Source organism: Mustelus asterias, chromosome 9 (genome assembly GCF_964213995.1).
Source record: "Mustelus asterias chromosome 9, sMusAst1.hap1.1, whole genome shotgun sequence".
NCBI lineage: Eukaryota > Metazoa > Chordata > Chondrichthyes > Carcharhiniformes > Triakidae > Mustelus > Mustelus asterias.
In genome coordinates, this window is record NC_135809.1 from 86,879,602 (window position 1) to 86,894,929 (window position 15,328).

The 15,328-nt window shown below is 44.6% G+C and overlaps 1 protein-coding gene across 2 annotated transcripts in view; it reads right to left on the reverse strand.

Moving 5' to 3' along the window:
* The window catches only part of th (tyrosine hydroxylase), a 72,028-nt gene extending 57,917 nt beyond the window's left edge, over positions 1-14,111 (reverse strand). The window contains exons 1-2 of one of the 2 annotated variants that reach the window (XM_078221233.1): positions 14,028-14,111; positions 10,651-10,866 (exon numbers count right to left, since the gene is read on the reverse strand). In XM_078221233.1, the coding sequence (XP_078077359.1) occupies positions 10,651-10,866; positions 14,028-14,111 (300 nt within the window). Of the gene's footprint in view, positions 1-10,650; positions 10,867-14,000 lie in introns of both variants that reach the window. The other variant, XM_078221232.1, reaches the window with a different exon arrangement.
* Between the last annotated feature and the right edge of the window lie 1,217 nt (positions 14,112-15,328).

Genomic DNA, 15,328 nt, shown 5'->3' on the forward strand with positions numbered 1-15,328 from the left:
CACATGCGCCGATCTGTCAGCACCAAGATCTGCATGTGCACAGTATCCCTGCACTGCCGGCCTCCTAATCGCTGGCCAGCTTGATTGCAACCACCCATCGCTTGCCCTCTGGATGTGTCCGGGCAAGCCCGACCCCCCGCCGACCCCCCCCCCCCCCCCCCCCGACCCCCACCACCACCTCAATGACCAGCCCTGATTGCTGGCCTCCCTCCCTCCCTCTGTCACTGCCGAGTGCAGAGTGGCAGCGGGTCAAACTCCCCCCAGAGGTCCCTCCCCTGCTCTGGCCCCACCCCCTCAGTGCTGCCCAATACCCGTTGGACAGTGCAAAGGTGCCCCCTGGGCATTGGCACTCTGCCCCTTGGGCAGTGACAAGGGCCAGGTTGGCACTGGCCTCCCTTCACTCCAGTCGGGTTGGGCTGCCAGCTGCCCGCTAGTGGGGAGCTAACTGTAAACCCCGCTAGAGTGAAACACTCCTGTAGGGAGGGGGAGACTCTAACGGGCTCGGAGACTTCAGGCCCACTAATTATATTTAAATCAACATTTAAATAACTTGTGCAGCTCTGTACCGATTTCTAGTGTGGAGCTGATGGCGCTGGAAATCCGGTAGTTGGAGACGTGTGAGGCTGTGGCGCCCAGTGGAAAGTCAGCTACATGGCCTCCGCTTGAGGCTCCTGGCCCCTGCACTGCTTTAGCAGTGCCGCAGGCTGGGAAAACTGCCCCCGTAGTCTTCAAATTATTCCAAGCTGTCTAAGATTTTATATTTTATTCTTGAACATTTACACAACTATGCCAAAACTACATTATTGTAAAGTACACTCACATAGATTATTCCAGTTGGTGACTAATCCATTTCCTTTTTTTCCCAATATTCACAGTATCTCACTTTTATTGTAGCTGCACATATGGTTTGGCAGCTCCTTCACTCTCTTGAACAGATTTTGATTTTGTTATGAACATATATATAGAAAGAGAGGATTCCCTTGTTGATTTTGGACGATTTGAAATTTATAACATTCCCTCCATGTTTTTGCCAAGGTTTTTTCTTGATACCTATTCCTAAAACCTCCTGAGGGTCTGACTCCATGGGCACAAACAATATTGTGGTAGTTTACCCAAATAGCCATTCTCCTTATTTAAGGTTAGACAATGACTTCTAGATTTTACAGTACCCTTCTGCTGGGTAGAGCTGGGACAAGGATGGGTAGACATTTACTGAGGTAAATACTGTGCTATGCCTCTGCCCCTGTGCACAGCCCTCACCCCTGCCCCATTTTCTGCTGATTGGGAAGGTGGCACAAGAAGTGCCCACTTGTGCATTGACATTATCATTCAGATCTGGCATTCTGTGTTCAGCAGAGAGGCTTAAAAATGAAGCAGCAAAGTGTTTTGAAAATGAATGATCTGCAACCACCACTCTGAAAGACCCTCTCATCTGTCCGTCTCCACCCCCCACCCCGCTACCCCGCAAGGATCAATATTCAAATATCCATTGGCAATTATCAGTTCAACTCTCTGGTGTATTCCTGAGAACACATCTCAATAGTATGAACTGCTTCTCAGGCCTAAACTTCAGCTGGGGTCAAAGACACAACTTCATGCTGAGTGCAAGTCCCTTCAGAAATGCACCTTAGTCAAAGATGACCGGATACCCCTGACCTGAGTGCCAATGTGCCAATGGGATATTTATCCATGTGAGAACATTATGGCCAAATCTGAGCCTGTTCTCAATTGCAGTTGGCTTTAAAATAGGGATTACTACAGAGCGAAAAGGAGCACAAGCCATGGCCGTGTTTTCCCTTCTCTACCCCAGAGGACGGTTGTGGTATTCATTATTGTCAGCTTCACTGAGAACATCCAACTGAGCACAGGCAGTGAATCAGGGAAGAACATACGAAAACAAGAAGTGACTTAAATTCTTTGAAGCCTCTCAATTCATCTCCAACAACGGGAAAAATAAGTTGTAAATTCACGTGATTTATATAATTGACAAAATGTGATACAATATCTCAATTCAATTTCTGTGTGTTTGATATTCAGACTCCCACCCTTATTAAAGTCGCTTGTTCAATCAATTTAGATGGGGAAAGAAAACCTGACATTGAATATTAAATTACCCTTCTGTGTGACTACAATAATGTAAGGCTGGTTTCTGGCTATAGCCCCAGAGGCTGTACTTTAGCATACAAATACTATTATACCTGAATCTCTCTTCACAATTTATTTGTTTTGCCAAAGGGTCCTCGAAATGAATGCTGCAATCTCACATATCACTCATGTGGGGCTGCAGATCTCTGATTCTTTCTTAAGTGAATTACTCCAATTTGAAACTGTGAATCACCATCAGTGTCTCTGCACACCATTCTGACTTTTTACAACTTGTATTTTCTTAGAATTGTCCACTCTTCCTCCTTCCTGCATCCTCATGATGTCTAAATGAAGACTCATTGTAGTGATTCCTACTCCGATCAATTCTGCCCCAGGATTGTTAAACTATAGAAGCTTCTATCTACCCTTCCCCTTGTAACAATTTGTAGACTTTAAAAACAAATCTTGACTTCTTCATTCATTTCCGCTTTTTACAGCCTTCTCTGTGTTATGCAGCATGACCTTTAGAACATAGAACATAGAACATTACAGCGCAGTACAGGCCCTTCGGTCCTCGATGTTGCGCCGACCAGTGGAACCAATCTAAAGCCCCTCTAATCTACACTATTCCAATATCATCCATATGTTTATCCAATAACCATTTGAATGCTCTTAATGTTGACGAGTCCACTACTGCTGCAGGCAGGGCATTCCATGCCCTTACTACTCTCTGAGTAAAGAACCTACCTCTGACATCTGTCCTACATCTCTCACCCCTCAATTTAAAGCTATGTCCCCTCGTGCTAGCCATCACCATCCGAGGAAAAAGGCTCTCACTATCCACCCTATCTAATCCTCTGATCATCTTGTATGCCTCTATTAAGTCACCTCTTAACCTTCTTCTCTCTCACGAAAACAACCTCAAGCCCCTCAGCCTTTCCTCATACGATTTTCCCACCATACCAGGCAAAATCCTGGTAAATCTCCTCTGCACCCTTTCCAACACTTCCACATCTTTCCTACAATACGGTGACCAGAACTGTACGCAATACTCCAAATGCGGCCGCACCAGAGTTTTGTACAGTTGCAGCATGACCTCCTGGCTCTGAAACTCAATCCCTCTACCAATAAAAGCTAACACACCGTATGCCTTCTTAACAACCCTATCAACCTGGGTGCCAACTTTCAGGGATCTATGCACATGGACACCCAGATCCCTCTGTTCATCCACACTACCAAATATCTTACCATTAGCCCAGTACTCTGTATTCCTGCTACTCCTTCCAAAGTGAATCACCTCACACTTTTCCGCATTAAACTCCATTTGCCACCTCTCAGCCCAGCTCTGTAGCTTATCTATGTCCCTCTGTAACCTGCTACTTCCCTCCGCACTGTCTACAACTCCACCGACTTTAGTGTCATCCGCAAATTTACTAATCCATCCTTCCACGCCCTCATCCAGGTCATTAATAAAAATGACAAACAGCAGTGGCCCCAAAACAGATCTCTGCGGTACACCACTAGTAACTGAACTCCAGGATGAATATTTCCCATCAACCACCACCCTTTGTTTTCTTACAGCTAGCCAATTCCTGATCCAAACCACTAAATCACCCTCAATCCCATGTGTCCGTATTTTCTGCAAAAGCTTACCATGGGGAACCTTATCAAACGCTTTGCTGAAATCCATATACACCACATCAACCGCTTTACCCTCATCCACCTCTTTGGTCACCTTCTCAAAGAACTCAATAAGGTTTGTGAGGCAAGACCTACCCTTCACAAAACCGTGCTGACTGTCCCTAATCAAATTATTCCTTTCTAGGTGATTATAAATCCTATCTCTTATAATCCTTTCCAATACTTTGACTTTAGGGTTCACAATGCCAAAGTGGGGCACTTTTGCAAAACAAACCCTTCCACAGGAAACTCTGGCTGGGAAAATCCTCCTGCAGTTTTACCAATCGGCCATTGCAATTTGGTAGAAATCTTGTTCCTATATCTGGGCTTTTTTGCCGATGTTACGATGGTTGATCTGGATAAATCACCCCCTTCCTTTACCACCTTGAAGAAATCCAACACTTATTTTATCTTTCACATGACAGTACTGTTTTGACTGTGATTAGGAAAGCAATTCACACCTCTTGTGAAGATGTTAGGAAGCAATTTTGAAGGACTGATTCTGTAAAGGGTCAGTGAGCTTAGATGGCGAGAGTGTTGTGCAGAATAATGATGAGAGCACAGGTTGAATCCCTGTACCAGCTGTGATAGTTCTTCCAGCCTGCCCCCTTGTCTTGTGCCATAGTGATATTACAGCTTGAACCCTGATTAGCAACCGTCAGACAATGAGGACCCTACACAGAGAAAGGGATAGTGGCTAATGGGCAACATTGATTCAAGCACTTCTGTTGCATCACTTCCAATTCATATTTCATGTTTCCTTTTATTTATTTATGGGATGTGGGTGGTGCTGGCTCAGCCAGTATTTATTTCCCATCCCTAGCTGCCCCTGAGAAGGTGGCGGTGAGCTACTTTTCTTGAACCACTGCAGTCCCCGTGGTCTAGGTGCACACACAGTAATTGTGTGAGGAGGTTCCAGAACGTTGTCCCAGTGACAGTGATTGAATGGCGATATAGTTCCTAGTTAGGATGGTGTGTGATTTGATGGGGAACTTGCAGGTGGGTGACGTTCCCTTGCAACTGCTGGTTTTGCCTCATAAATTGATAAAAGTCATGGGTTTGAAAGATGCTGGGGAAGGAGCCTTTGTGAGTTGCCGTAGTGCATCTGGTAGATGGTACACACTGTTACCACTGTTCATTGGCCTGAATGTTTAAGGTACTGGATGGGAAATGTTTGCACTGGTGGCTTTGTCCTAGATGGCGGTTCTTGAGTTTTGTTAGAGCTGAACTTATCCAGGTAACTGGAGCGTATTCCAAGACCCTCCTGACATGTACGTTGCGGTTAGTGGACAGTCTTTGGGAAGGCAGGAGGTGAGTTACATCCTGTAGAATTCCCAGCCTCTGACTTGTTCTTGTAGCCACAATATTTATATGGCTGGCCCAGTTAAGTTTTTGGTCAATGTTAACCTCCAAGCTGTTGATGCTCAGGGAATTAGCAATTGCAATATCATTGAATGTCAAGAGGACGTGATAACATTCTCTCTTATTGGAGATGTCGTTGTCAGGCTCCTTCATTGTGCAAATGTTACTCGCCATTTACCAGTCCAAGCTGTTATCCAGGTCCTGCTGCATATTAACATGAACTACTTCAGTATCTGAGAAATTGTGAATGGTACGGAACATGCTGCATTCATCAATAGACATCCCTATTTCCGACCTTACGATAGAGAGATGATCAGTGATAAGCAGCTGAAAATGGTTGGGGTGGGAACAATGATGTCCTATGTGATTGGCCTTCAATAATCACACATCTTCCTTTGTACTAGGTATGACTCCGATCGTCCCACTGATTCTCAAGGAGTTCAATTTTCTAGGGTTCCTGATGCTACAGTCAGTCAAATGCTGCCTTGGTGTCAAGGGAGTCCTTCTCACCTCACCTCTGGAGTTCAGCCCTTTTGTCCATATTTGGACCAAGGCTGTAATGAGGTCAGGAGCTGAATGGTCCTGGCAAAATCCAAACTGAGTGTCAGTGAGCAGGTTATTAATGAGTAATGCTTGATAGCACTGTCAATGGCACCTTCCATCACTTTGCTGATGATCGAGAGTAACCTCACGGGTAATTGGTGGGTTGAATGTTTCCTGCTTTTTATGAACAGAACACACTTGGGCAACTTTCCACACTGTTGGTTGGATGCTAGTGCTGGAACTATACTGGAACAACTTGGCTAATTCTGGAGCACAAGTCTTTAGTATTACAGCTGGGATGTTGTCAGGACCCTTAGCCACTGTTCTTTCTAATGCCTTCATCCATTTCTTCACACTATATTGAGTAAATCAAATTATCTAAAAACTGACAACTATAATGGTGGGGACATAAGGAGGAGGCCAAGTTGCATCAGCTACTCTGTACTTCAGTCTAAAGATGTTTGCAAATGCTTCAGCCTTGTCTTTTGCATTGATGTGCTTGGCTCCCCTATCATTGAGGATGGGGATATTTGTGTATTCAGTTCATTTAATTATTCACAACCATTCATGACTGGATGTAGAAAGACTGTAGAGCTTTAATGCTGTCTGTTAGTAGCAGAATTGCTTGAGTCTAGTACGACTCATTTTACACTATTGTCCAAAGTTAAATATTCTCCCAATGACAATGTACCTCCCAATGAGGTACACTTCCATTGTTACTGACATTTCTGTATATCATTCAGGTAGCCAATACTTATGTTTCATCCTTAAAACGTTAGTGCTAACAAGTTTTTATGTTGACAGGGGCACATCAGTATAGCCTCAACTAATTTTCATACACATGCACTTCCAGTAGCAGTTGCTGCATAGGGAGTAGGAACGGAATCAATGGACGACATTTCACTCCTCAATCCCAGAGTTTCTGAGACCAATCATAATCCCTTGAAAGCTGTCCCAGCTGAAATCAGCTATCTCAGCACGGACTGGGAAAATTATGTTCTGATGCTTTTCTCTGCTAGGCTGTAGAGTTCACAGCTTTCTCATGAAGCATTGATGTCCTGATGTCAAGATAGATGCTAGTACATTCATAAGAAGTTGGGTTAATAAGGATACTATTGCACACATCACCCAGTCATCTAATGATGATGCTAACAAATGGCCAATTATCAGAAAATGGAATACGTCTTGAGAGAGGGGAAAATACAAAGATCAGTTCAAAAGTAAAGATATTGCTTCTCACAATGGTTGAAGTTGGTCCCATTGCCATTCCTGAATGAGACTGAAGTCTTCTATAAATATCTGTTGGGACTAAACTGTAGGGAGATGAAGCTGCTGGAGGACCTACTCCTTTCACTAAGTTAGTGCAGCACTGCTCTAGGAGCCTGCCACCACCTTGGTATGTGGAAGTGGCAATAACGCAGAGGAAAATCTGTTACAGTTGTCTGCCACACCCCCCCCCCCCCCTAATAACAGTAACATGCAGGAGCTAAGGAAAAAGGGATGGCTGGTGCTCCCTCCAGGGTAAGAGCGATGGGTTAGACAGGTTGGGCAATGAGGTGGCGATAGGTCTCATTGCCTGCATTTCCTTCAGTCTCCACCGTATTCAGAATTGGTCAAAATGGTGAAGTAGAATGTTAATCAGCATCTCTAAAAACTGCTTATTCACAGTTTGATGCATTATCTTTTTTGTAGCCCAGATGTAATAATGAATGCTGACCACTGTAACATATTAGCTGAAAGGCTTGTAGGGTTCCCAATTATATTTCCTGGGGATCTGACCAGCAGAAAAATCCACAACACTAGTCCACTTAGTACAGGGCAAATGACTGAATAAGTACACTTGTGATTATAACATCATTCTGTGAAGTAGAAATATGGTAAAAACTGAATTGGTAATTACAATGAATAAGGAATTATACTGCTCCCATTGTGTTGATCTAATGGGCTGTAATATCCTGTGCCCCAAAGATACCTGAAAAACATTTGAGCCAAAATTACTGCCACACTTGAGAAGATCCAGGGGAGAAATGCACACCTGGATCTCCTTTCAGACTCAATGCTGCACTGATGGGCATATTCGGGCACAGGACATTGTTCTGAAAGAGAAAATGCTGGAAAATCTCAGCAGGTCTGGCAGCATCTAAACAGCAGCTCTTTTCTCTCCTTACAGATGCTGTCAGACCTGCTGAGATTTTCCAGCATTCTCCATTTTGGTTTCAGATCCCAGCATCCGCAGTAATTTGCTTTTATACATTGTTCTGAAAATTGAGCTCCATTACTTCTGTACAGTGTACATTATCTAATAACTAATCCCTCCTCCCCCATCACTCAGTACCCCCGCACTCCTTCCCCACTCCACCACACCCCCCCCCCCCCCCCCTTCCCGTACTCCCATCCCCACCTCGCAACATTGATGCTAACACCTAAGCAACTATTTGGTACATTTAGGGACGGAATCAACTTGGCGAAGGAAAGGCCACCCACTTACGAGTGCAGAGATGAATCAAACATTTTGTACACGTTGCGACTTTAAAGCTAAGGTGTAAAGTGCAATTTAGAATGAGCACACCCCATTTTATACATCAGGCTCTCCCCGGCTAAGAAACACACTCTGCAACTGTCAAGAGAGAACTCCACATTTAATTCCCAGCAGGTAAAGTTGAAATTTCCTGAGAGCTTCCGTCAAGTCAATAAGACCAACATTTTTGGCACTTGACCACTTTGCAAATCGAGATTGACACTATGCTAGAGTGTGAAGTTCAAGTGAAAAGTCCCCCTTAACATTGCTGCACTCCTGAGTCACACTGTGATTTGATTGTGAAGTTAGACCATGCTAGTGTAGGATTATGCTGCAGCGAAATGCTGTACTTACAGGACTTAAACTTCCGTGTAAAACTTAATACTAAAAAGAATGCTATTATTATTAGAAACTAACATCTATCTTCATTAGAATTTGTCTTGGTAGTATAGGAAAATGTAAATATTATTTTCCCATAACATTAAGAGTTGTCCCAGGTCTCCCGATCCTGATCGGAAACCCTTTCTGATCAGACATAAAACGCGCACTTACCTTCCTCTGATTTTCCTGAACAACTTTCCGATGGAGGATCCTGCAGAGCTGATTCAGTGCAGTCATACTCAGAGTCCGCGCAAAAGCCGCTCCCTATTTTACCGACACTAGCTGTCGTATTCCAGTACATTGAGTTTATATGTAGCAAAGCATATTTGAAAAGATAAGTGCATATGGTAAGGTAAGGGGGTACGGTGGGTGGTTGAAGTAATGGGCAAAGGGTAGGGTGGATAGGATAAGGGGGTATGGTGGGTGAGGTAATGGGGTAGGGTGGGTGAGGTAAGTGAGTAAGAGGATAGAGTGGGTAAAATGATAAGGGTAGGGTGAGTAAGGCAAGGTGGTAGGTAGGTAGGGTAAGAGATAGTGTCGGTGAGGGATATGGTGGGTGAGATGAGTAAAGGGGTAAGGTGGCAGATAGATAAGGTGCGGAGATGGGTGAGTAGGTAGTTGGGCCAGGGGTAGTAGGGTCGGGTTGGAAGGCGTCATCAGGTCAGAGGAGCTTGGAGGTGGGAGTCGATGGATTGGGACAATCAGGAAGTTAGAGTGGCAGTTGGGGGTTCAGAGGGGTAGACGGAGTGGTTAGTGTGTGATGGGGAGAGGGTGTGTGTCAGTTCTGTAGTTATCCATAGGTTAGGTTAGGATTTTTGTATCCAAAACTTCCTGGGTAACTATCCAGGTAAGTAAATCGGAACTATTCGAAGTCTGACTCTAATTCAGAGTTGGAGATTTTTTCTGACTATCCAGGAAGCAGGGAATTGCCCATCGGAAGTTCAAACTTCCCACGGAGTCATTTGTATTGGGATTTTGGTAGCGCAACTTCGACCACCCAGAGACCACAGGATCTGGACCAATAGTGAGTGTAGAATGAGTGAAAAACAGCAGGAGGGAGATGAGATTGAAACAATTGTGGAAGACTATCTGGCGGCACGGTAGCACAGTGGTTAGCACTGCTGCTTCACAGCTCCAGGGTCCCGGGTTCGATTCCCGGCTCGGGTCACTGTCTGTGTGGAGTTTGCACATTCTCCTCGTGTCTGCGTGGGTTTCCTCCGGGTGCTCCGGTTTCCTCCCACAGTCCAAAGATGTGCGGGTTAGGTTGATTGGCCAGGTTAAAAAATTGTCCCTTAGAGTCCTGGGATGTGTAGGTTAGAGGGATTAGCGGGTAAAATATGTGGGGGTAGGGCCTGGGTGGGACTGTGGTCGGTGCAGACTCGATGGGCCGAATGGCCTCCTTCTGCACTGTAGGGTTTCTATGATTTCTATGACTATCTCTCAACCAGTCTGAGTTAGCACCGGAGGCAAACACACATCGTAAAAAGTGCCCAATCGAGACCGCTGTGAGAAACTTTATAAACTGACTCCTCGGTGTTTTTAATGGTCAATAGAAGGTGGACAATCTCACCGGCACTTTCTACAGTTTAATTAATAACCGCAGATATTTTAAATATAAAAATATTATGCACAAACAAACTCGAGTTCGAGCAAAATCGACTCAATTACTGCGAGAGCCCCACAAACTCCCTCAGTCACAACTCGCTGATCATTTCAAAGCTTTTCCCGTTCTTTCCAAGTCTGCTTTTGCCCGAAATCACAGCAGCCAGTGCGGTGTTTGTAACTACTGACCTCAGTGTGATCAATAACCGTATGTGGAACTGGAAAATGTGTCACCGAAGGAGCTGATGGTGGTTGCTGCAGCTGGCACAGCTATCAGAGCTAAAAGCAAAGTCATGTCACATCTTTCCCTCTGTCACCTCACCTTCTCACAGTCATTCTTTCAAAGACTGAGGTCCTCCTTTTGGTTTCAGACTCGCTCGAGCCCCAGCCCTGGATAATTTAAACATTTTATAAGAACCGTATTTTCTTTTGCTTCATTCATTGCGCACACTGGTTAATGTGGGAGGGGTATTAATTACCTCAAACACTTTGAGGGTGCGGGAGAGTGAAGTGTTCTTGGCCCCGCGGAAGGTGAAGAATAAGTTCACCATGGCTCTGCCGTCTTTCTCCTCAAAGACCAGCTGGTCCCCGGGATCCACCGACTCGGCGGCAGCGGCGGCGGCAGCGGCGGCGGCTTCCCGTTCCTTCCGAGCATGTTCAATCAGCGACTGTCTGCGCCCAATGAAATGGGGGGACTGACAAACAGGAAACAAACATAGAAACAGGGTCAGGTTGGAGCCAGCTGAGGTCCCAGCAAACAGGGGTCAGTCTAAAGACAATGAAACCTATCAAACAGAGAGGAAGGTCGGCGTTAGGATCAGAGAGCGAGAGGCAGAAGTGAGAGGATAGGATAAAAAAGATGAGGAAACAGAAAAAGGAACTAAGAGTGAGAATGAATTGGAGATCAATAGAGTTAGAGCGGAAAACCACACACAGAGAAATGAAAGACAGGATTCGAGATATGATAGTCCCAGAGAGAGAGAAATTAGAGAGGTGCAGCAAGCTATTAGGAAGGCCAATAGAATATTAGCCTTTATCGCAAGAAGATTTGAGTGCAGGAGTAAAGTCTTGTGTAGGAGCTTGGTTAGACTGCGCCTGGAGTACTGCGGACAGCTTTGATCCCCTTACCTCAGAAAGGATATTATTGCCATGGAGAGAGTACAATGAAGATTCACCAGACTTGTTCCGTGGACGGCAGGGCTATCTTTATTGAAGAGAGATTGGACAAACTGGGCTTGTATTCTCTAGAATTTCATACAGTGAGAGGTGATCTCATTGAAACCTACAAAATACTGAAAGGAATAGACAGAGTAGATGCAGGTAAGATGTTTCTCGTGGTTAGGGAAGTCTGGAACCAGGAAGCACAATTTCAAAATAAAGGGAATGCCACTTAGGACCGAGATGAGGAGAAATTTCTTTATACAGAAGATGGTGAATCGGTTGAATTCTCTGGCCCGGAGGGCTATCGAAGCTCAGTGTGTTTGAATCAGAGATTACAATTAAAATTAATTAAATCAGTGATTGATAGATTTCTGATTAACAATAACGTGAGGGGTTATGGGCATAGTGTAGGTAAAAGGCATTGAAGTGTCCGATTAACCCTGATCATATTGAATGGTGGGGCAGATGGGATGGGCTGAACAGCCGACTCCTGTTCCTACGTTCCTATAATTTGTGAGACCGGGGAGAAAGAGGAACAGCAGAGAGGGGAATCAGAGAGATAGGGATTAAAGAGTACCAAGTTAAATACAAATAGAAATCAAAGAGGCAAAAGACAGAAAGGGAGAGAGAGGAATTAGAGAGAAAGAGAGACTAAAGGAATAGGAATCGGTGCATTAGAGAGAAGATCAGAGAGGGTAAGATTTCAGAGTAAGAAACAATGAGAAGTGGGGAAGATACTGATCTCAGGGACACAGAAACAGAAACACACACCAAATCAATCGGAGGACCATGAAAAATGGAAAGGAACAATTGTGTGAGGCAGATGAGAGCGCAGCAATTGAATGAACAGAGGGTGAATCAGATAGACTGACCGGTGTGAAACATGAACTGTGTTTCTCTCTCCACACCAGCTGCCCGACCTGCTGAGTGTTTCCAACATTTGCTGTGTGATTTCAGATTGAGAATCATGTCCCACTGCCTAGTAACAGCCCCATGCAGCGGAGGAAAGGTGCTGGCTGAAGTGCAACTAAGTGACGGATGGTAAGTTTTAACCGGAGGAGGGGAGGCGGAGAGGGTTCTCTTTCAGTTTGGCTTTTGAAGTTATGGAATTTTTAAATACGAAATGAAATAAGATCATACGCCATTCTGTTATATTCTGTTCCCGGAATACTGAGTGTAGGAATCGGATTAAGAAGCAGTTCCCATCCTCTTGTATTTAAACGCAGACTGAGAGCACATTTAGTCGGCACTACCCAGTACATTGCATATGGGCACTGAACAATTGGCAATGGGTTGTTCAGCAGCATCTTCTGAAAAACGGAGAGACATATTTGGATTTGAAGAAAACTTGGCAGGTTAGTTGATTTTTACATGCCAGTTCCCCAGAAATTTCAATGTTAAATTAAAAGCTTTCGGTGATCTATTTCCTATTTGAGTATTATTTTGGAATTGCGTTTTCTATTTCGAGGGTTTGACCTGAACTGGACCTGCTGCTAGCAGGCAGCCCGAGTTTATCAATGAAATAAATGACTGAGGAACGTAGAGAGGGGAATCTTATTTAACCTGTCTCTGGGGTAGGCTGGGGTAGATGATAGTGGTGGAAGTTGTATGTCCGGAAACAAAGCGGCTCACTCCATTACACAAAGAGAAACCGCTATCTCCCAAAACCATATGAAGAAACAAAATATTACCCCAAAAAGAAAATGTTTTTCATTCAGTTTCCAGTTGGCTCTGTAAGTGTCCAGCTGCTGGACTGACCGCCTGTGCCTAAATGACTCCAAATGTTTGCATCTTGAAATCACCTTCATTAAAATAACACGCAGTTAGATTCTAAAAGTTCTAACTTTAGAGTAAGCTCAGCTATGGAGTCATTCTGATTAAAGCCCAATCTATAATCAAACAGAAAATACAGGAAACTCTCCAGGTCAGACTGAACCTGTGGAGAGACAAACAGAATTAACCTGTCTGGTTGGTGACCTTTCATTAAAAAGATATAATAATTTGGATCTGTGCACAATTTCTCTTGTACCTCTTATTTCCCCTGTATTTGGTAGAGAATAGTTCAGATTGGTCATGTCTGTACTATAATCGAAAGGTTAAAATCGCATCGGGGGTTAACAGCGATGTGAATAGACTCTGCCCTGTCATTTCCCTTGAGGTGCTATCGCGCCCTGTGTGATTCTATGGACTGTATTGTTTCAGACAGCTCCTCCTCCGGATGGCACCGAGTTCTCCAGACCATTCCGTCCACTCTTTTGCCCGTGACCCCTGTGGGCGTGGGTTTCCAGGTTGGTGATTTCTATCCAGTGAAAATAAAATGTCAACTCTTAACGGAAGGAATTGAGTGAAAAGCGGGTCCTGTCGACTCAAGGTGAGACTTACAGGTACAGATTCTCTTCAATTTGGATTTAACAGGAAGAACTGCCATAAATGTTTGAGTTTTTTTTAAAAATAGGAACAAAACGAGATATTTTAACCCTTGGAAGTCATGGCAAATTCTGGAAAAGGTGTTTGTTTTTATCAGCTAAACCTTGTGGGTAAAATCTTTCACCTCTGTTAATGCAGCGAGTGCACACACATACACATACACACACATACAGGAATATCAGCAATGCACACAGACTGATTTCAGGATGAGAATGAATGTGATCACTATTAAGAAAAGGACACGGGAGAGTTGGAAGAGGAATCTCACCGTCACCGCCTCGGCTTGTTTGGAATCCAGTTCGGAAACTGTTCTGCGGAATCCCTTGGCTGAGGAGGAGCTGGAAGTGGGCATCATTGAACTTGGCTAACGAGTGACTCAAGCCGCTTCCCCTTCTCTCCTATTTATGAAGCGGCTGCATCTCCTTTCTTACGTCAACCACTCTCATTTACTTCTCTGACAGCCTATCGCGTTCAGTTCTTGGATTTCCCGAATCTGCCCCCAGCACTCAACCCCCTTGCAAAAAACAAAGAAGCCGATGGGCAGAGTTTCTGACACAAGTTTCCCCATGAGGATGAGATAGAATTTAGAGCCACGGGCCGATCGGCCTTCACCCTGCTCCTCCCATCACATTTTATTTAACCTTATCCTCTATCCCTTATCCCCGCCTGTTATTAGAGTTATTGGAACTATAGAGGGGCTGGGCACAGGGGCAGACCATTCGCACTATGGTTTTCAGCAGAGTTCTCCAATAAAAGCCACTTTCTTTGCTTTTTCCACTCGAACCCTGGGTGATTTTCCCTCAAATATTAATCCACTTCTCTTCAGTTTCATTGTTGGATCTTTCTTAACCGCCCTTTCAGGCACTGCGGTCCAAAGTAGAAAAAAACTGTTTCCTCAAGTCCTTATGCCAATCAGTGTAAATCCATCTGGCCCCTGACTTTATCAAAACCATTCGTGGTCCAATCCCCCAGAACCCTCTACCCCACGGAGAACTGCCTCAGCTCCCCTCAGTCTGAATTCTAGTACTTGTCCCACAGAAGACGGGATTCCCCGTACCAAGTCAGTGCCTTTGAATAGGGCCATTCCCCCTTCATTTCACTGAGGTGCTGTGTGCAGGCGGTGGGATGGTGGAGCTGGACAGAGGTCAGTCTGTTCTTGCAGAGAGGAGGCTATAAAACGGGGGCTGTAAATGCCCAGAAAACCAGGCGGCTCTCATTTCATGACCTCCACCGATATCGCTCCTGGACAAGGTGGAGGAATAATTGCTCCATAATGTCAATGACATTCGGCAATTGCTGCATCTGGTGACTGTCCATTTTATTCTGAGCTTCACTCAACACTCCCCAGGACTTTCTGACATCTCTGCTTGACAAAATCATCTTCAAACCAAAACAAACATAAAAGACACGATTCAGACCCGTGTAACTTTACAGAATATATCAGTTGTTAAAAAGCGACTTGGGAGGATTAACCAATCAGATTAGCACCTCCTAAAATTAAAATTCTATCGATCAGAAATTCTGATCTAACAGTTATCAAACTCTGCAGTTGTCTGGGAAGTTCCCAAC